Source organism: Osmerus mordax, chromosome 9 (assembly GCF_038355195.1).
Source record: "Osmerus mordax isolate fOsmMor3 chromosome 9, fOsmMor3.pri, whole genome shotgun sequence".
Classification (NCBI taxonomy): Eukaryota; Metazoa; Chordata; class Actinopteri; order Osmeriformes; family Osmeridae; genus Osmerus; species Osmerus mordax.
The window spans coordinates 13,538,919-13,561,065 of NC_090058.1; the positions used below are offsets into that span (position 1 = coordinate 13,538,919).

The window sequence follows — 22,147 nt, forward strand, 5'->3', positions numbered from 1 at the left end:
TTGGTTTGTGGTGTTTTCCCTGGTGATTCTTAAACCACCATTAACACTTTCTCACCTTGGTGTCAGAGGATTGTGTTGCTATGCTCACTGAATTTGTGCTCCTGTATATGAAATGTACCTACTTTCCATTAGGGGGCGCCAAGTCTATCTTAAATCGGTCGTGTGGTGGGTCTGATTTTGTTTATGAAGTACTAGTATCCATTGCAGAATAATCAGCAGATCCAGTAGTGGGGATAGCCAGCCCCCCCTCCCAAAAAAGTATAACGATAGTAAAAAGTGAAAATGCGAGGCTGTCTGTTATTATTACTATCATGGTTTTGGCCCATTGCAACTTAACTGTTTACCCTTCAGAAACCGGGGCGTTCGCATAATATATTTCGTCGGAAGACTGTGTGGCGTTTGACTTAGGCCTACTTTACTTACAATAATGTCTTGTTATACAATACAGAAAGTGTCAGTTACTCGTGACATTCTCCGGAACAGGAAATATACAATGTGGAGAGGCCACGTTGAAGTTTCCACAGGGTACTCGCACTAATCCAAGAGTAGAACAACGATTTGAGTGACAGCGGAAGCTTTCGAATGAAACATTGCCGTTCCTGGCCCAGGTGACGTTTACTGACCAATAGCATTTTCAGGATTCTATTGGCCTTTTAATTGGACAAGTGACAAAGGGTTGAACCAATGACATGTTGACCGCAGGACACGCCGCCAGGGAGTTATTGACGTCACTATATGCCTTTCCTTTAGATGGCAAGAATTGCGCATGCTCACAACGCACATTGATTTCATGTACAGGCGATTGTCCAATAACGATCAGTGTTTGGAGGGAGGAAGGGCATGCAACATCCGATTTTGAATGACACGCAGAACGTGCAATCGGACTTTGCTTAGTACACAAGTTCTGTAGATTGACAAACTGTTTTCCAATCAGGTTTCTTTGTGAGGTGTTTACTGTACAGTTGCAATATTTCTGTCCAATCCCTGTGTGGAAACGGGGCGGGATGAGCGTTACTAAGACAAGTCTTGAGTCAAGTATAAAGGGAATAACATGGTACCCCTGTGGCTGTTGATGTTTACCTGAAGAAAGGAATAAGCGAACAACTGCCTTATTTGATGTTTTTGTATATAAGTTTACGTATTTTTGTACTTTGTAGATTTACACTGCCATTGGCATGTAAATCGCACATTCACTAATGTGCCAATATTACAAATGGAAAAGGGGTTTCACTTTGGAAACGTGAGCATTTCCCTGGTGCTCCTGTTGTTGCTGAAAGCATTGACTGGGACGTCTCAAACTCAGAACTCCGTCGTCGGGAGGGAGCCCGCGCCTGCCATCCCGGGCTCAGACACAGCAGGTGAACATGGTTCAGGAGTTATGGAGAAAAGCTTGGGAAATATCGGCGCCCCGATCATTGGAGACGTAACGGTGGAGGACGACGAGAACGGGGCGACAGGGGAGGAGGATGAGTCGCATGAAGCCTACTCCGGAAATATTCCACCGACAAGGTTAGCTAAAGACAAACCTCTCTCAGTGCCACACTTTACTCGACAGTTGTATATTCATTTGTAGAAACACAACTCGGCAAATTCGTAGTCCTTTGCAAAGTTTTGACGAGAACCAAGTCCAACTTTCACACTTGAGTTCATGCACACCGATAGGAAGTGCAATGCGCAATATCAACTAGCTTCAAATGAAAACTACAAATAACATTTGTTATGTGTATTCTATTTACAATAATATAATGTAGCAATGTACAAGAGTGTAATTTCTTGGCTTTCAGACTGCAGTACAACAACGCGAGAGTTAAAAGTACGGAACTCAGACAGCTCTCGCTAGCTAATGCTGCAATCAGCCAGTGCAATGTCAGCAGCAAACACGAACCCCACGGAGGTTAAATCAGATATAGCCGTAGCACGACAATACTCGTACAGTCCGGCAAAGTGGAATAGAAAGTAATGTATTTAAACTGAAATGCCAGTGTGCTACAGATGGCAGTCATTGTAGAGTTTGTAATTCCGGAACAGACACACAAACGGAGGATGAACCCCAGTATGTAGTGCAGCAAGGCGTTCTCAGCCACAGTTGTCGGTAGAGGGAATATTAATAGTTTGGCCCAGTTGAGGGGACACACCTACCAGACTCATCGTTCAGCGCTGGTGCGCTATGTGTTCTTGCGTGTTGTTTGTGTGCTGGTGTGCTGTGTGTGTGTGCTGGCCAGGGGCTAGTCCAGACATGCCATCCTAATTTCCGTCACCATGATGTCTATAAGATGAGTCCAGTAGTATTGCCTGGATGGTCTTCATCACCAGGTGATGTGGTTCGAGTTATTTTCCCCAGAAGACTTTAGCCTGCTAACTTGTACCAGATCTACCAGTAGACCTCTTTACCAGTAGACCTCTTTACCAGTAGACATTTCTACCAGTGGACCTCTCTACCTGCGGACCTCTCTACCTGCGGACCTCTCTACCTGCGGACCTCTCTACCTGCGGACCTCTCTACCTGCAGACCTCTCTACCTGTAGACCTCTCTACCTGCAGACCTCTCTACCTGCAGACCTCTCTACCTGCAGACCTCTCTACCTGCAGACCTCTCTACCTGTAGACCTCTCTACCTGTAGACCTCTCTACCTGTAGACCTCTCTACCTGCAGACCCATCTACCTGTAGACATTTCTACCTCCCTCCCTACAACCCTCTAGCTGCAAGTGTAATCAGGGTAATCTGAACTCTAGTGCACACCGGACAGGGATGTACAGTGTCTGGAAATCTCTGACCAAACGAAGACCAAACCTCACTACCAGGGACATTTGTGTCCAAGGCTAAGATTTGCTGCTTTGAATGAACTGAGAACTGTAGTGGCCCTCGGGTGCACAACACAACATTAGCGAAGCAAACAAAAGCTGACATTATGACATGAATTGATGTAAAACAACAATATTACAACACTTCAACAATTACCCACAGTGCAACAGCATTAAGAAAAACTAACCATTTGCAAAAACTAAACTAAACTAACAAATGCTGCGTTTCAAGTCCTTCACAACAGAAGTGTTCCCAACCACTAGGGGCAATGCTGCTGTGTATTATGTTGTCAGCTTTTGTTTGCTTTGTTAATAATGTTTGTTAATGTTCACCTTATGGACACCATACAGAACTCACCTAAAACAAGCTGCATGTAGTAGGGGCCTGGAACACAGAGGGTCTCACTCTCCCTGGGTGCTGTCTCTCAGACTGCAGCTAAGAGACTGCAGGGAGCTGGAGAAGCATCAGAACTCAGCACTGGTCACCCAGCTGGCCACACCCATCCTCTCTCGCTCTGTCTCGCTCTCTCTCACTTTCTCTCGCTCTCTCTGTATCTGTATCTCCCTGCAGTATTTATCCAGCTTTAATGTTATAAAATCAACAACTCTTTGTGAACTTGAGGAGTGTGTGTGTGTGAGAGAAAACGTGTGTGTGTGTGTGTGTGTGTGTGTGTGTAATGTGTGCTGGCTGTGGCCCTGCTGAAATAGCTTCACTCTTATCAGCCAACCCTCTTCAGCTTGTTTAGCTTACATGGCTATCACACTCAGTGACGATTCTGGGCTTAACCTCCCTTTTCAAACTCACACAAACACACACACACTCTGATAAACACACGTTTACATAAACAAACACAGAGACAATGTGACCTTTTAAAGGTTAATCCCAGTGGCCAATCACAAGTCAAATGTGTGTCATGGGATCAGGAACGTGGCACAAGGAATTACAAATTCTCTGTCACTCCCAAACTAAGACCTCCCTCCCTCCCTCCCTCCCTCCCTCCCTCCCTCCCTCCCTCCCTCCCTCCCTCCCTCCCTCCCTCCCTCCCTCCCTCCCTCCCTCCCTCCCTCCCTCCCTCCCTCCCTCCCTCCCTCCCTCCCTCCCTCCCTCCCTCCCTCCCTCCCTCCCTCCCTCCCTCCCTCCCTACCTCCACCTTCATAGTAGGACTGCTCTTCCAGTCCAACCACTCTGAAGACTGGATCAGGGTGAATGATCATTTGATCAGTATCCAGCTGTACTCTGAGGCTGGTCTCTCTACAGGCTGGTCTTTCTCTAAAAGCTGGTCTTTTTCTACCGGGTTGGTCTCTGTACAGGGTTGGTCTCTCCACAGGGCTGGTCTCTCTAAAACTTGGTCTCTCTCTATAGACTGGTCTGTTTACAGGGCTGGTTTCTCTACAGGGAGGGTCTCTTTACAGTGCTGGTCTCTTTCTATAGACTGGTCTCTACAGACGGACCTCTCTTCAGGCTGGTCTCTCTTAAAGCCGGTCTGTCTACAGGCTGTTCTCTCTGCCATGCTGGTCTTTCTCTACAGGGCTGGTCTTTCTAGAGGGCTGGTCTCTATACAGGGCCGATCTCTCTATAGACTGGTCTCTCTGCTATGCTGATGTCTCTTTACAGGGCTGGTCTCTACAGGCTGGTCCCACTGCTATGCTGATGTCTCTTTACAGGGCTGGTCTCTCTACAGGCTGGTCCCACTGCTATGCTGATGTCTCTTTACAGGGCTGGTCTCTCTACAGGCTGGTCCCACTGCTATGCTGATGTCTCTTTACAGGGCTGGTCTGTCTACAGGCTGGTCCCACTGCTATGCTGATGTCTCTTTACAGGGCTGGTCTCTCTACAGGCTGGTCCCACTGCTATGCTGATGTCTCTTTACAGGGCTGGTCTGTCTACAGGCTGGTCCCACTGCTTTGCTGATGTCTCTTTACAGGGTTGGTCTCTCTACAGGCTGGTCCCACTGCTATGCTGATGTCTCTTTACAGGGCTGGTTTCTCTACAGGCTGGTCCCACTGCTATGCTGATGTCTCTTTACAGGGCTGGTTTCTCTACAGGCTGGTCCCACTGCTATGCTGATGTCTCTTTACAGGGCTGGTCTCTCTACAGGCTGGTCCCACTGCCGTCTCTCTACACGCTGATACCTCAGAGTGTTCTGTGCGTGTGTGTGTGTGTGTGTGTGTGTGTTGGGGGGGTGCTAGGGCCTAAGGCAAGACTTAGAGGTGAAAGTAGGGCTGTTGGGTTTGAATCACCCCCTCTGCCCCCCCAACAGCACCTTTTTGGGCTGCCTCCCGCCTGCTGGCTCTCACAGCCTACTGCTTAGCAACAGCCAATCAGCCAGGCTGCCTCCAGCAACTTGTTGGCCAATCACAACGTGGGACGTGGTAGTGTTCAGAATTTGAGTTGGCCGCATGGCTCTCCATGAAGCAGGAGAGTATCTGGGAGGAGGGGAGAGAGTTCATGTCCTGTTTAGGTTTTTTTTGTTCACTCCTTCTGTAACCAGGGAAAGGTTGTGGATTTTATTTATAGAACTGTCCTGGAAACGAGGCTGTTGAATAAAGAGGTGTGGACTCCTGCAGGAAGAAATAGCACTGACTCTGGAAACACACTGTTGTGAAAGCAACATGCAGAGTTTTATAAGCACTATTCTAACAGTTTGATATGATTGTGTTTCCGACAACAGCCTTACCTGTGGCCTCATGGGAACATTACAGGAAATGTGATCTTGATCCCCTGAAGCGATGGTCAGGGGTAAAACTAAGATCAGTAGAAATCACTGAGGTACCTTGGGAATGTCTGATTGCAACAGTTTGTTTATTTGTCTTCTCATTGAGCACCACTGTGACAGGAAAGATGGGTCCTTTAGCCTAATTACTGTGGACACACCCTGCAGCACTGCAGTGTAGGGTGGGGCAGAGGGGAGAGGTAGGCTATGAGGAGAGGGAGAGAAGAAGTGGGGAGAGAGAGGAAACCGGGATAGAGAGAGTAAGGAATGGTGAGAGACAGAGATGGAGAGAGAGAGAGACAGGATGGGATGGAGGGAGGGAGGGAGGGCTGAATGGAGGGATGTAAACAGAAGAGAGTGCACTAGGACCCTGATGCTCTGCTGTACTGTAGGTAGCACCTCACTGCTTAGCAACAACCAATCAGACTTACAGATCAAAACTAGACACCCTCTGATTGGCTGACAACGGTGTGGCGCCACGGCGTTTGCATTGTACCATGTGAGACGCTACCACGGGCCGGGGATGAAGGCATGAGCCGTCAGCATGGCAACGGGGTGTTTCTCTAAAAGGCTTTTTAGTACTATCCCACTTAGTACTGCTAGTTTATGTACCCTTAGTATAGTTAGTCCACATATTTAAATTTTAGGTATATGTTTATTGTATGCACCTTCCTGCCAAAGCAAATTCCTTGTCTGTGCAAACTTTCATGGCGAATAAATCCCTTTCTGATTCTGATTCTGATTCTAAAGTTTTTATGTGTGGCCTGTAACCACTCCCTGCTCTGGTCCAGATGGCAGCTCTGACGTGTGTGTGTAGAACATATGTTTGGCATGTTCAGTTCCTAATCTGCCTTCTCTAACCATCTATTAGTCTCCCCGCCCCCCTCCTCTCCTCCCCCCTCATAACTAACCCTGACCTTATAACTAACTCAAACCCTAATAACTAACCCTTAAAGCTAGCCCTGACGCATATAACTAGCTTAACCTTTAGTGACTAACCCTTCTAATTAACCCCAACCCTTATAACTAACCCCTAACCCTTATAACCAACCCTTATAAACAGCCATAACCCTTAAATCTAGACTTTTCTTGTTGTGGTTCTGGCTCTGGTTCTGTCTATCATGTGGTGGTCCTGGTTCTGTCTAGCAGGGTGTGGTTCTGGTTCTGTACCCAGCAACCACGTGCTAACCATGCTACTCTCTGCCACTTCAGAGCAGCCGTTTGTCGGACGCACACTTACACAACACACACGCGCACACACTCACACTCACACTATACACACACACTGCAGCACGTAACCAAGGCTGCTCGCTGGTGCATGGTTACAGGCAGACGCTCTCAGCTATTGGCCCAGTGTCTAAGCCGAGGTTCAGCTATTGGCTGAGTGAAGTTGAAAACAGAACTCTGATTTGTTCTGGCTGAAGGCAAGCTGCTCTGATTGGTGGAGAGGGGTGATTCGTGCTCCTTAGAGACTCTGCCTGTGTAAACATCCTGCCTCTTTCTTCTTTCTTTCAATGGAGTTTTTTAACCGGGGGCAGTGGCTGAGGCTGGGGGGAGGGGGGCAGGGGGGAGCTGGGGACAGAGCATGGATAATTGGTCGGCTGCTTTGACAGTTGCACTTTGTAACGCTCGAATATCTGTTGTGATCACTGTTGTGATACTTTGAAGTCAACGCCTGAATGCAAACATGTCTCATTGTGAGCCTGTATTTCTTTGAGGCAAACATCTGTCTGCCTAGCTCGCTCCCACTGGCAGCTGTGTGGCGTTGCTGGCCGGCAGCAGGACAAGAGGCCAGGGACAGAATCACCCCCACCCTGGAAACAAACAGCTGGGGTTCTCTGGCTGCATGTTTCAGAGTCGGCAGCATGTTTCAGTGTCTTGTCTCCTTCTAAGGGGGAGACAACACCCCCCCGCCAAACCACCCCCCCCCCCCCCCCCCCCCAACAGAGAGCTCAGGAGAGGTCTGTGATCTCCGTGGTAACGAGTCTCTCCCCTCAGACGGTCTGATTCCTGCTCTCGCAGTCACAGCATGGCTGTGGGCGGGGCCCAGGCGGGGAGGCGGAGCCTCGCTCGGCATGCAGCTCTGCTTCCTCATTGTCTCCGAACCTACTGCTTAGTAACAACCAATCAGACCAATATTTTTGGCAAAGCTCAGCAGCCAATGGAGAGCAAGAAACGAAGCTTCTGCAGTGATTCTTATTGGCTGCGGAGAGAAAAACAATGTTTTTCTCTTGGTGCATCAGTGTAGTGATAGTTTACTAATGTAGTGATGTTATGCTGAGTTGTTATGTTATACACCATGCCACCGTGCTGAGAAAAGAACAGACACTCTCAGAGTACATAGTCTGTCAGCATCTGATGAGGAACTCTTAAGGACAAGCCTGTTACACGTGGAGATAGTGCTGCAGCCACCTGCACACAGCAATCTTTTGTTCATATTATAAACGCAGAGTTGAAGCACACAAGGTTACAACTTTATCAGCAGCTGACTAGGCACTCTTGTAGTACAAAAGGCTCCAACTTTCTCAGAAGCTATCTATAACAGTAATATTAATATAACAATTTCCATTACAATATATACACACATGCTGAGATGTAAACAGATATATGACTGGGTGTGTGGTGTGTAAACTTGTCTCTGTGACCTAGTGTGTTATTTTTTACAAGTGGAAACCAGATGATCTGTGATTGGTTGCTGTGTGAATGATGAGCTCTGTGATTGGCCGGTCATACAGGTGTGTTGCTGCAGAAGATGGTGCTGCTGAACGGATGAAGAAGACACACACACAAATGCTCACACACACACGGGCTACATACTTTAGCCTAACCAGGGAATGTTGGATGGTGTGTGTGGCAACTGGTGTGTGTGTGTGTGTGGTATCTCTTGTGCCATTTGTATATTTTGTAATATTTGTATTTTTTGTATTTTTAAATTGTAAATTACAGCAACTTATATTTAATTTTATAGTATATCTTATTTTAATTCTTAATACAAGTAGTACTGCTAGTTTATACGCTTAGTATGGTTAGACCTCATATTTAATTTTTAGGATCCCTATATGTTTAATGTATGCAGCTTCTTGCCAAAGCTAATTCCTTGTCTGTGCAAACTTTCATGCCGATTAAAACCCATTCTGATTCTGGTAACCGGTGTGTGTTATAACTGGTGTGTGTGTGTGTGTGTGTGGTAACCGGTGTGTATGGTAACCGGTGTGTGTTATAACTGGTGTGTGTGTGTGGTAACCGGTGTGTGTTATAACTGGTGTGTGTGTGTGTGTGTGGTAACCGGTGTGTATGGTAACCGGTGTGTGTTATAACTGGTGTGTGTGTGTGTGGTAACCGGTGTGTATGGTAACCGGTGTGTGTTATAACTGGTGTGTGTGTGTGGTAACCGGTGTGTGTGGTAACCGGTGTGTGTGGTAACCGGTGTGTGTGTGTGGTAACCGGTGTGTGTGGTAACTGGTGTGTGTGTGTGTGTGGTAACTGGTGTGTGTGTGGTAACTGGTGTGTGTGTGAACAGGTGTGTGGTAACTGGTGTGTATGTGTGAACAGGTGTGTGGTAACTGGTGTGTGTGTGTGAACAGGTGTGTGTGAACAGGTGTGTGGTAACTGGTGTGTGTGTGTGAACAGGTGTGTGGTAACTGGTGTGTGTGTGTGAACAGGTGTGTGGTAACTGGTGTGTATGTGTGAACAGGTGTGTGGTAACTGGTGTGTGTGTGTGAACAGGTGTGTGGTAACTGGTGTGTCTCTCCCCAGGTCTCTGGTGATCATCAGCACGCTGGACGGACGAATCTCGGCTCTGGACCCCAACAACCAGGGACGCAAGCAGTGGGACCTGGACGTGGGGTCTGGCTGCCTGGTCTCCTCCAGCCTCAGCAAGCCTGAGGTACGCACATACACACACACGCCCGCACACAAACACACACATACAAGCGTGCACGCACACTATGAGGTGTAATACGTGTCACCGGTTCAAATGCAAAGCGCACAGCAGCGCCTGCACACGCCTGTGCGATGATATCAAACCTCTGAACGCCCGTGAGCGCTCCTACATCTTACAATGGACACGGGCGTTCACACACGTCATGTAGGCGTCACACTGGCGTCGTGCACACGTGTCTTATTGACGTGTGAACAAAGTGTACGTGACGTGTCCACTACACCTGACATAGGCCTCAAACATGATAGATATCTAGGCGTGCACGCAGGCAGGTGATGCGTGGGCCTCTTATACTGACACCATTGCGCAGCGCCCAAACAAGCGGCGCACACCTGCCCGCCTGGATGCAGGAGCTCTTTCAGGTTTGGGTGTGAATAGGTTTCACCAAGATCACCAAGATCTTTACCGAAAGATCTCACGCGTCTAGGCGGGCAGGTGTTTGTTTGGGTGGGTGTTGATATGCACCCCACATTTTCTATCAAACTGTAAGGTGTAGTAGGCTATTCATTCTGCACGCATAGTTTACCTGTATCAGGTACACGGTGAAAGCACTGTGTGCAGCTACGCTGACACAGATTACACCCCATAGCAAGCGTGCACATGCACTCACCCCCACACGCACGTACGCACGAATGAACGAACAAACGCACACACACACAAACATACAAGCCAGATTTGTATATGATGAGTCAACTTAGTTGACAAGTGCAACTTTCTAATTGTTTTCCTTACTTCTGGCTAAGCAAGGATCTTGCCAAGAACTAACATGTCTTAGGCTACTTGTGGGACAAACACATTTCAATTGGCAATTGGGCCAAATTAACTTCACAAAATAAATTATGCCAGAGTTTTTTTAAGTACATTTTAAGATGATTTGCTTTTCGGGGGCATACTGCCATTTAGCAGAGGCCAAGTTCAGCATGGCTGTTCCAGATCAGATAATATCAGGTGAGCAGTCACAGTGACGCTGGCACGGTAGTTTAAATCAGCGTGTTTCAAAGGGTTTTCTGAAGGTGGAATCACTAACTGCTACTTAGCAGTGGAAATGTTTACTTTTAATAGAGTAAGGGATTTCATCTAATGTTAACTGAAGAATGTTAACTGATGACTAAATGGGTTTCCTGAGAACTCATGTGGCTGTGCAGTCATAATAAACATTGGTTTAAGTTGCTACCAGCAGTGCAGGTATGGCTTCTCCATGGCCCTACTCGCATCAACACCTACACACCCAGCTGAATTGAAATATCCACCCACAAACAACCCCCCCCCCACACACACACACACACACACAATAGCCCAGACCCCCAACAACACACACAGACTAAATCCACACCATTACACAACTTAAAGCAGGCTGTAATTAACCCACATCTTAATGAGTGCACTGAGTTGACTCACCGTGTGCGTGTGTGGATGTGGACGTGTGTGAGAGTGTGAGTGAGAGTGTGTGTGTGTGCGCAAACACTGCAGGAGGCCTGCGATGACATCATGAACAGCTCGTCCAGTTCTTTGGCTAATCGTACTCAGACAGCAGAGCTTTGGACCACGAAGGGGGGGGGGGGGGGGGGGGGTCTAGGGGAGGGATGATGGACTGTGCTGTCAGAGCATAGGTGATGTCATCTCTTCATATAGACAGCAGCATATGGGGGGGGGGCATCTCAGCATGCTGCAGGAGGGTAAGCTCTTTAGAGCTGGAGGGGGGGGGGGGGGGGGCAGGGGGAGGAGGTGTTGACTCATTCTCCTGCTCTTTTCTCTGCTGATGCCTTAATCCCTGCTTCTGATCTGACCACACACAAACACACGCACGCACACTCCTTCATTGATTACTGCAGAGCTGAATTAGCCCCCCAGACAGAGGTGAACATGTCCGCCCGGCTTCCTGATGTTCCTCCAACTTAGATCTCACCTCCAGACCTCCAATCCCCCCAGACTCCCTCCATACCTCCCCTCCATATCTCCAGATCCCCAGACTTCCCTTCCAGACCCCCAGACTTCACGTCCAGACCCCCAGACTTCCCCTCCAGACCCTTCAGACCCCCAGACTTCCCCTCCAGACCCCCAGACCTCCAGACCCCAGACTTCCCCTCCAGACCCCCAGACTTCCCCTCCAGACCCCCCTGACCTCCAGACCTCCAGACCCCAGGCTTCCCCTCCAGACCTCCAGACGCCCCAGACTTCTTTATGCTGGTGTGGATGATGTGGGGGACTCCCTCTGTCCTCCCTGACCTCTGATGTCATCACTCCAGTAACTCAAACAGCACACTGCTGGCCCACGAGGCAAGCTTCACTTATGGAACACACAGAGATAGAGATAAAGACACAGACACACAGGGGTGGGGTATGTGGAAGCAGAAAAAGAAGAACAACAAACCAGAGTGAGGAGGTCTTGTGAGGTTCCTCTCTGCACACAGAACCCGCTCACTCACCAGCCATTCATTCAAACTGCCGAGAGAGAGAGAGGGAGAGAGAGAGGCCGAGAGAGAGAGAGAGAGAGAGGGAGTGTTATGAGATGACATCATTCTTTGGCTGAAGCATTACCTCACCGGTTCTCTCTAATCCCTCTCCCCCCCCCCCCCCTCCTCCTCTCTTGTGCTGCCCTCCCCCCCTCAGACACACACACACACTCCTGACTCTAATCGAAATCCTCTCCACTGCTTTCAAGTGACAGCTCTTTTCTGCAGACAATGCGGTTTATGCCCCCCTTCCTCTCCTCCACATGCCCCAATAGGTGCCTGTTTCCTGGCGGTGTCATTCAGGTAGCCAATTGCAATGGGGCGGGCTCCCCTAATCACCGAGCAGACTGTTGTCTGAGGGTCTGGCGAGCACCAATCACACCGCGCAGTTGCTAAGCACCGGTTTGGGGAGAGCTGAGGCTCTCAGCCAATGGCGGGGCTTTGTCCGCTGCAGCCAGGCATTCCAGGTTATAGCTAACAGAAACAAGGCTGCAGGAGACACACACACCATAACACATACACTATATCACACACACACACACACACACACCATAACACATACACTATAACACACACACACACCATAACACATACACTATAACACACACACACACCATAACACATACACTATAACACACACACACACACACACCATAACACACACACTATAACATACACACACCAGAACACATACACTATAACACACACACACACCATAACACATACACTATATCACACACACACACCATAACACGTACACTATAACACACACACACCATAACACACACACTATAACATACACACACCAGAACACACACACCATAACACATACGCTATAACACACACACACACCATAACACATACGCTATAACACACACACACCATAACACGTACACTATAACAAACCAGAACACACACATCAGAACACACACACCAGTACACACACACCATAACACATACGCTATAACACACACACACACACACCATAACACATATACTATAACACACACACACACACACACACCATAACACATACACTAAAACACACACACACACACACCATAACACATACACTATAACACACACACACACCATAACACATACACTAAAACACACACACACCATAACACATACACTAAAACACACACACACCATAACACGTACACTATAACACAAACCAGAACACACACATCAGAACACACACACCAGAACACACACATGATGAGGGAGAGGAGAGGATGAAAAATGTGATGGAAGGTATGGAAAAGTGAGAGAGATTATGAAATGAGGGGGAGAAGCGAGCAACAGGAGGAGGGATAGAGGGGGTGAACCGAGGAGACGAGAGAATAGGGGGAGGGAGACAGAAGAGAGGAGGTGAGATGTCGTCCTGACAACAGCAGATCCAGAGGTTGTCCATGCCTGGTGCTTCCTAGCAGAAGGACTCTCATTAAATCACGCCTGGTCATACCAACGTCTCATTGGCTGAGGAGAACAACACAGACTTGTCATACCAACTTCTTATTGGCTGTGGAGAACACGTCAGCTTCTCACTGGTTGGCTGGAGGCTAAGTACAGCCTGCGTGGCACCAGTCTGTGAGTGTGTGTACGGGATATTAACAAACTCCCCCTGCTCCCCTGTATCCAGGTGTTCGGCAGTAAGATGTTCATCCCATCCCTGGACGGAGCTCTGTTCCAGTGGAATCGGGACCGGGAGGTGATGGAGGCGGTTCCGTTCAGCGTGGAGTCTCTGCTGGAGTCGTCCTACCGCATAGCCGAGGACACAGTCCTGGTGGGGGGAAAGACCCTCACCACCTACGGCCTGGGAGCGTACAGCGGCAAGGTCAGAAGTCCCCCTCATCCTCCACCTCCTCATCCTCTTCCTTATCAGCCAGGTAACTGAGTAGTTGACGGCTGCCTTGTTCTCTCTGCCCCCCCCCCCCCAGCTGAGGTATATCTGCTCTGCGGTTGGCTGCAGCCGCTGGGGTGAGGATGAGACGGGGCCTGAGGACCTGCTGCTGCTACACAGGACCCAGAAGACTGTCCGCGCCGTCCGGCCTCGCTCCGGCCTAGAGAAGTAAGTGTTGAGGAAGCATCTAACCATGAACTACAAATCCCAAAGACCCCCAACTCTGAGCGCTCACCTTACCCGGCTTCTGTGAGCCTCATTTTGTCTCTCTCTCTCTCTCTCTCTCTCTCTCTCTCTCTCTCTCTCTCTCTCTCTCCCTCCCTGCCTCACTCTCCCTAGGTGGAACTTCAGTGTTGGTAACTTTGAGCTGAAGTTGGTGTCTGACCAGCAGTCGGGTCTGAGTTTCCTGGAGGGGGAGCTGGCCAGCGGGGACATGTGGAAGGAGGAGAGGAGAGATGGGCAGCGCGTCATACAGGAGGAGGCCCAGGTGGAGAACCAGGACTTGGTCATCAAGGTCTCTGTGCCCGACTGGAAAGTCCTAGCCTTCAGCACCAAGTCTGGAGGACAGCTGGTCTGGGAGCACCAGGTGACGAGACAACTCTCTCCTACCCCCTACCTCCTATCCCCTTACCCCCCTCACTCCTAGCCTCTACCTCCTTGCTTCTAACTGCAACCCCCTATCACCTAGTTTCTAGCCTCTACCTCCTGGCTCATACCTCCTAACTCCTAGTTCCTATATCCTAGCTCTTAGGTCCTAGCTGCTAACTAACAACCCTCCACTGTTCTGCAACCTATAGCTATAGCTTGTATGTATGTTTGTGCTGATCTCTGTAATCATGGTTGTGTGTGCCCCCCAGTTCTGCACCCCCATCGCTGCCGCCTGGCTGGTGGGTGGGGGCAAGGTGACGCCCATCAGCCTGTTTGATGACACGCGCTACAGCAGCCAATCAGACGCTGAGCCTGAGGAGGAAGACATCGTGGAGCAGGCCAGGGGCGCCACAGAGTCCAGCGTGTACCTGGGTATGCACACACACACCACACACACTTTACACACCTCACACACCTCACACTCACCACACAGGCCACACAAACACACAAACAAACACACATGTACACGTACATGCCCACCACACACTCACTCACACACACTCATCACACACACATACATTCACACACACAAGCTCACCTTACGCAATACACACACAGTCTTACAACACACCTACACACTCTCACAACACATATACTCACACACTCTCACAATACACACACACACACTCTTAGAACACACACACATTCTTACAACACACACATACATATACTCGCTCACTACACACTACACTCCCACATACACACACACTCCTAGTTGGGCGGTTGTGTTTGAAGTGCTGGTGTGTCTCCAGGTATGTTCCAGGGCCAGCTCTACCTGCAGTCGTCTGTCAGGGTCTCAGACAAGTTCCCCTCCCAGGCACTAAAGGGCCACAACGGCCACATGCCCGTCGTCAAGTGGAAACCCCTCATCCGTAAGTGACAAGCCAGGACGTGACCACGGTAACCCCTCTGTAACCACGGGAACATCTCTGGAATCCTGTGACCCCCTGTGAGCATGAGCAAGGTTCTGGTTAATGTGCTGATGGTAATGGTGTGTTTCTCTTTCCCATCTCCCCCCCAGACTCCCCATCCCGCACCCCAGTCCTGGTGGGTTCTGATGAGTTTGACAAGTGCCTAAACAATGACAAGTTCTCCCATGACGAGTACAGCAACGGAGCGCTGTCCGTCCTGCAGTATCCCTACGGTAACGGCACCATGTCAACCACCACACTGACACACTGACACCAGAGTAGAGTCGAGCACAGTAGAACAGAATCGTGAAGAGTAGAGTACAGTGTTGTACAGTGTTGTACAGTAGAGTGCAGTAGAGTGCAGTAGAGTGCAGTAGAGTGCAGTAGAGTGCAGTAGAGTGGAGTACAGTAGAGTGGAGTGGAGTACAGTAGAGTGGAGTGGAGTACAGTAGAGTGGAGTATAGTAGAGTGGAGTATAGTAGAGTGGAGTACAGTAGAGTACATTAGAGTGTAGTACAGTACAGTGTAGTACAGTAGATTGTTGTACTGTACAGTACAGTGTTGTACAGTACAGTGTAATATACCGTATTTTTCAGAAAATTAGCCGCATTTTCTATAAACCGCACCCCACCAGAATGGGAGCTTTTGTGTTTGTAAATCACATAAACCGCACTGGAATATATGGCACACTTGATGCAGGGACAATGATACCAAGCAATACACGAGTATAGGCGATCTTACAGCATGCCGTTGTGTAGCGCACTTCGAAAACGAAAGTAAGTAAGTGCGTAATGTATGTTTTTTTATTGCCCGGGAATTAACTAATATTTTAAATAGCATTCCCGAAAAAAGTGTTTCTACTGTTAAAATGCAAAAAATGTGGTATAAGCCGCTTCAAAATATAAGCCGAACCACCACAAGAAAAATGTTAAATCGGGGTTTAACCCCGGCTTCATTTCCGAAAAATACGTTAGTGTAATACAGTCCAGTAGAATGTAGTACAGTAGAGTCCAGTCCAGTCCAGTAGAGTGTAGTACTGTAGAGTACAGTAGAGTGCAGTACTGTAGAGAACAGTACAGTGTAGTATAGTGTAGTACTGTAGAGTACAGTAGAGTGCAGTACTGTAGAGAACAGTACAGTGTAGTATAGTGTAGTACTGTAGAGTACAGTAGAGTGCAGTACTGTAGAGAACAGTACAGTGTAGTATAGTGTAGTACTGTAGAGTACAGTACAGTGCAGTACTGTAGAGAACAGTACAGTGTAGTATAGTGTAATACAGTACAGTACAGTAGAGTGCAGTACTGTAGAGAACAGTACAGTGTAGTATAGTGTAGTACTGTAGAGTACAGTAGAGTGCAGTACTGTAGAGAACAGTACAGTGTAGTATAGTGTAGTACTGTAGAGTACAGTAGAGTGCAGTACTGTAGAGAACAGTACAGTGTAGTATAGTGTAGTACTGTAGAGTACAGTACAGTGCAGTACTGTAGAGAACAGTACAGTGTAGTATAGTGTAATACAGTACAGTACAGTAGAGTGCAGTACTGTAGAGAACAGTACAGTGTAGTATAGTGTAGTACTGTAGAGTACAGTAGAGTGCAGTACTGTAGAGAACAGTACAGTGTAGTATAGTGTAATACAGTACAGTACAGTAGAGTGCAGTACTGTAGAGAACAGTACAGTGTAGTATAGTGTAGTACTGTACAGTACAGTAGAGTGCAGTACTGTAGAGAACAGTACAGTGTAGTATAGTGTAGTACTGTAGAGTACAGTAGAGTGCAGTACTGTAGAGAACAGTACAGTGTAGTATAGTGTAATACAGTACAGTACAGTAGAGTGCAGTACTGTAGAGAACAGTACAGTGTAGTATAGTGTAGTACTGTAGAGTACAGTAGAGTGCAGTACTGTAGAGAACAGTACAGTGTAGTATAGTGTAGTACTGTAGAGTACAGTAGAGTGCAGTACTGTAGAGAACATGCCCTGAGGGATCATGGTGGATGACTGAGCCCAGACCTGTCCCGTCTCCAGATAACGGCTACTACTACAGCCAGCGGTACAGGGAGAAGCGCGGTGCGGAGGTGAGCCATCTCCCCAGCGAGGGCCGGCGCAGGAAGGACCCGGTGCTGCTGCTGCCCTGGTGGAAGGAGATCCTGGGGACCATTATTCTCTGCATCGCCACCACCACGTACATCGTACGCAAGTTCTTCCACCCCCCTGCCCCTGTCATGTACATACGGGTAAGCCTGCTGCACCACACACACACATACATACACACATAGGGCACGATTACAGGGGGGGCACGATTACAGGGGGGGACGTTTACAGGGGGGGCACGTTTACAGGGGGGGCACGTTTACAGGGGGGGGCACGTTTACAGGTGGGGCATGTTTACAGGGGGGGCAGGCAGGGAGGGCACGTTTTACAGGGGGGGCACATTCACAGGGGGGGCAAGTTTACAGGGGGCAGGTTTACAGAGCTGCTCTGTGTCCATAGCAACGGAAGGAGTCAGAGACGCAGTGCCAGACGGACAGCAAGTTCGACCCCCCGGCCGTGGACTCCACCTCAGAGATGGTTGCCATAGAAACTCGTCTCAGCGACTACGTGTCCAGGTATGCTGTTGATGCTTAGCAAACGTCCTCCATAACCTTGGTGACGGCCTGACAGGCTGGCCATGTCATCACGGCCACATCACAGTCTGACTGATGGTGGAACGAATGCTGTTGCCATGGTGACCGCTGCTTTTCCAGGCTGTTTTTCAGTTTTGAATAAAAGGGGCGTCGTTTAATGTCATTGGTCAGCTACTTTTACTGAGGACTTTAACCGATTTAAGTTGGTTACACATACACACACACACACTTACACACAGTCACCTTGACTCCTTGTATCATGCAGAGATTGGATAACTTTACCCGTCCATCAGCTGGTGTCTGGGAGGCTGGTGAATCTAATCCTGTTTACATCATCTGATCTACCCTCTGACCTCACTTCCTCTGACCTCAGTCTCAACAGTGTCTACAAGATGAATAATGATCCTGTGTGTGTGTGTGCGCCCCTCCTGCAGGTATCTGACAGACTTTGAGCCGGTGCAGTGTCTGGGCAGAGGGGGGTTCGGGGTCGTGTTTGAGGCCCGGAACAAAGTGGACGACTGCAACTACGCCATCAAGAGGATCCGCCTGCCCAACAGGTAAAATAAACACACATAAACCGAGGCCCGCACACACACGCATGTTTAGACACACACGTATACACACACTCGCATGTTCGTACGCACAGACACACACACAGTAGAAGCTTCGTAATGAAGACTACACCCCTATCATGTATGTGTGACTAAGCCTGTGTGTGTGTGTGTGTGGCCGTGTGTGTGTGTGTGTTTGTGTGTGTGCGGACGTGAATGGTCGCGTGCGTGCGTGTGTGCAGGGAGCAGGCCAGAGAGAAGGTGATGCGGGAGGTGAAGGCGCTGGCCAAGCTGGAGCACCCTGGTATCATCCGCTACTTCAACGCCTGGCAGGAGAGCCCTCCACACGGCTGGCAGGAGGACATGGACCAGAGGTGGCTCAAAGATGCCAGGTAGACACGGGCAGGCTGACAGACAGGCGGGCAGGCGGGCAGGCAGACCATCTCAGACAGCTAATCTCTCCCCCCTCATCTCTCTCTCTCTCCCTGCCCCCTCCTCAGCACCACTGACTGGCACCTCAGCTTCCCAGACCACATGGAGGCCCTGTCGGTCAAAGTGCCTGTGTCATCCGCCTCCGGTCCCGACGGGGACGGGGGGGCGAGGGGGTCCGTCTCCCCGGGCGACCAGGCTCTGCTGTTCAGCAGCGGGGGTTTGAGGGGGGGATACGGCCTCCCTCCGGGCCAGGACAGCCTGATGTCGGAGCAGGACAGCCAGCCAGACCCCGAGGCCTCCGACACCCCCCACTCCTTCGAGCTGTGCCCCCCGCGCGGCCCCCCCGACCGCACCTCCTCCTCCTTCGACATCGTGTTCGAGGACTCCGGCTGCGACCGCGACGCCCACGGAGAGACGGACTCCGCCTCCGGCGCCACCAGCCCTCACACGCTCACCGAGGCTGGTTCCTCTTCCTCCCTCACCCGGGGACAGGACCCTCCTGCTGCCCCCTCCTCCTCGCCCCCCCGCCCCACCTCCCTCTGCCTGGCTCCCAGCCCCCTCCGGGGCTCCTCGGGCCCCCAGCCGCCCCAGCGCCCCTCCCCCAGGGTGCACCTTTACATCCAGATGCAGCTGTGCCGGAAGGAGAACCTGAAGGACTGGATGTCCCAGCGCTGCCTGGCGGACCAGAGGCAGCGAGGACAGTGTCTGGACATCTTCCTGCAGATCGCTGAGGCGGTCGACTTCCTACACAGCAAGGGCCTCATGCACAGGGACCTCAAGGTGAAGACACACACACACACACGGGCATAAACACACGGTAATACACACACACATTGTCATACAGTCGCATGCATACACACACACACATAGTCATACAGTCACACACACACACACACAAAGACGCACACACCCAGGCAGTAGTGTGTGTCCGGGCCTCACCCCCTCCCTCCCTCCCTCATCCAGCCGTCCAACATCTTCTTCACGCTGGACGACGTGGTGAAGGTGGGGGACCTGGGGCTGGTGACGGCCATGGACCAGGACGAGGACGACGAGCCCAGCGTGCTCACGCCCCTGCCAGCCTACCCCCGCCACACCGGCCAGGTCGGCACCAAGCTGTACATGAGCCCAGAGCAGGTCAGAACCTCGTCAGCCCGCTTATTCACACATGAGGGAAAATAAGGACTTCCGCACTCAACATAATACACTCTTGTTTGTGTTCCACAGCTGTCTGGAAACTCTTACTCCCACAAGGTGGACATCTTCTCTCTGGGGCTGATTCTGTTTGAGCTGCTCTTCCCCTTCCGCACCCAGATGGAGAGGGTTCGGGTGAGTAGCCCGCCAACCTGGCAACCCAGCCTGTGACTGGCCCTCTGCAGGAGCGCTTTAGTGTTTGTCTCTGCTATTCTGAGATTGTGCTCCTCCTCAGACTCTGACTGAAGTGAGGGCTCTGCAGTTTCCTGATGTTTTCGCCAAGGACAACGTTCAGGAGGTGAGTGGCTCTCCGCCTCCATCTAGTGGCCAAAGTCGAGGTTTGTCTTTCACAAACGTGCCCTGTACACGTTAACCTCCGATGGTCTGAATATAAAGATACCTGCTATGATTAGTTGTGAACCAGTGCGTTTAATAATGGATTAACTGATTAATTCATAGTTCACGGTTGGTTGATTGACAGGTACAATTGATTCACATGTACTACGTTCATTGATTTTGAAGGTTAATTGATTCATTCATCAGCTTTTTCATCTGTTGTGTATTGATTGATTGATTTACGTATTTGGTAATTGTCTGATTTGATTGATTGGTTAACGGGTTGATTGACTGCTTGGTGACGTGCTGCCTGCCTGCTTGTTGGCAGCTGGGGATGGTGCGGCGCATGCTGTCGCGGAGCCCTCCGGAGCGGCCCGAGGCGGCGGAGATCACGGAGACGCCGCTGTTCCAGGAGCTGGAGCTCCCCTGCAGGATGAGGCAGCGCTCACGCACATACAGCTCCTCCTCCAGCGGGCGGCCCGCACGCTCTCACAACACCTGAACACACACACCACCTGAACACACAGGCACACACACACCTGAACACACATACCATCTGGACGCACACCTGCGCGCGCACACACACACACACACACCACCTGAACACACACACACACTCATACCACTTGAACACAAAAACACACACACCACCTGAACACACGCCACCTGAGCACACACACACACATGCCCCTTGAACACACACACACACACACATATATACACACACACACACCATGACCATCCTCATGCTAGGGGTCTCCAGCCCTGTTCCTGGGGAGCTACCTGCCTGTTGGTCTTGGCTCCAACCACGCTTATTTGACCTGATTCAACACTATAGTTACCTGATGAACCAGCTAATTATAAGAATCAGGCGTGTTAGATTAGTGTTGGAGCGAAAACCTACAGGCAGGTATCTCATCAAGAACATGGTTGGACCCCTGCTGACTAGACCGTCTACTGATCACCCCCTCAGGACCAGCCACACACGCACATACACACACACTACTTGAATACACACACACCCTGACCATCCTCACACTAGTGACAGTCTACTGCCTCCCTCCCCCAACACTCAACCCCACATGCCAGTCTGTTGCCTATGAAGAGCACTAACCTAAGAAGACCAAACAATCTTCCCCCACCCCAGCCCCCAAACACTCACGTCACATGACTTCTCGCCAAATCCACCCTCCGTGTTGCTTTTACGTAGCTCGTCAAACAGCCAGTATGTTTTCTTATGCTACAGCTCAGAGGACAGGAGGGGTGAGGGTTAAACTCTGAGAGGAGGGGTGAAGAGGGGTGAGGGTTAAACTCTGAGAGGAGGGGTGAGGAGGGGTGAGGGTTAAACTCTGAGAGGAGGGGTGAGGAGGGGTGAGGGTTAAACTCTGAGAGGAGGGGTGAGGAGGGGTGAGGGTTAAACTCTGAGAGGAGGGGTGAGGAGGGGTGAGGGTTAAACTCTGAGAGGACAGGAGGGGATCTTTGTTCACTTCATCACTCTCGAACACCCCATCGTTCCTGATCCGGGAGACCAAATAAACAAGAACCGCCTTTCTGCATGTCTGGGAGAGAGGGGATGGTGTGTGGACCAGTCTCTCGCACCTGCCTTGGGGCTGGGCTTGGGGAGAGGGGGTTTGTCAC

The 22,147-nt window shown here is 50.1% G+C and overlaps 1 protein-coding gene across 1 annotated transcript; it reads left to right on the forward strand.

Annotated features, from left to right (window-relative positions):
- The first annotated feature begins 1,124 nt into the window (after positions 1 to 1,124).
- eif2ak3 (eukaryotic translation initiation factor 2-alpha kinase 3) lies at positions 1,125 to 21,771 on the forward strand. The gene is made up of 17 exons (XM_067243094.1): positions 1,125 to 1,509; positions 9,274 to 9,403; positions 13,556 to 13,750; positions 13,854 to 13,984; positions 14,156 to 14,402; positions 14,674 to 14,836; positions 15,217 to 15,336; positions 15,486 to 15,608; positions 17,401 to 17,609; positions 17,866 to 17,981; positions 18,434 to 18,556; positions 18,793 to 18,942; positions 19,051 to 19,762; positions 19,946 to 20,116; positions 20,207 to 20,308; positions 20,409 to 20,471; positions 20,838 to 21,771. Exons 1-17 carry the CDS (start codon positions 1,214 to 1,216, stop codon positions 21,009 to 21,011), a joined length of 3,225 nt encoding a protein of 1,074 aa, XP_067099195.1. The 5' UTR covers positions 1,125 to 1,213; the 3' UTR covers positions 21,012 to 21,771.
- Positions 21,772 to 22,147: the final 376 nt, after the last annotated feature.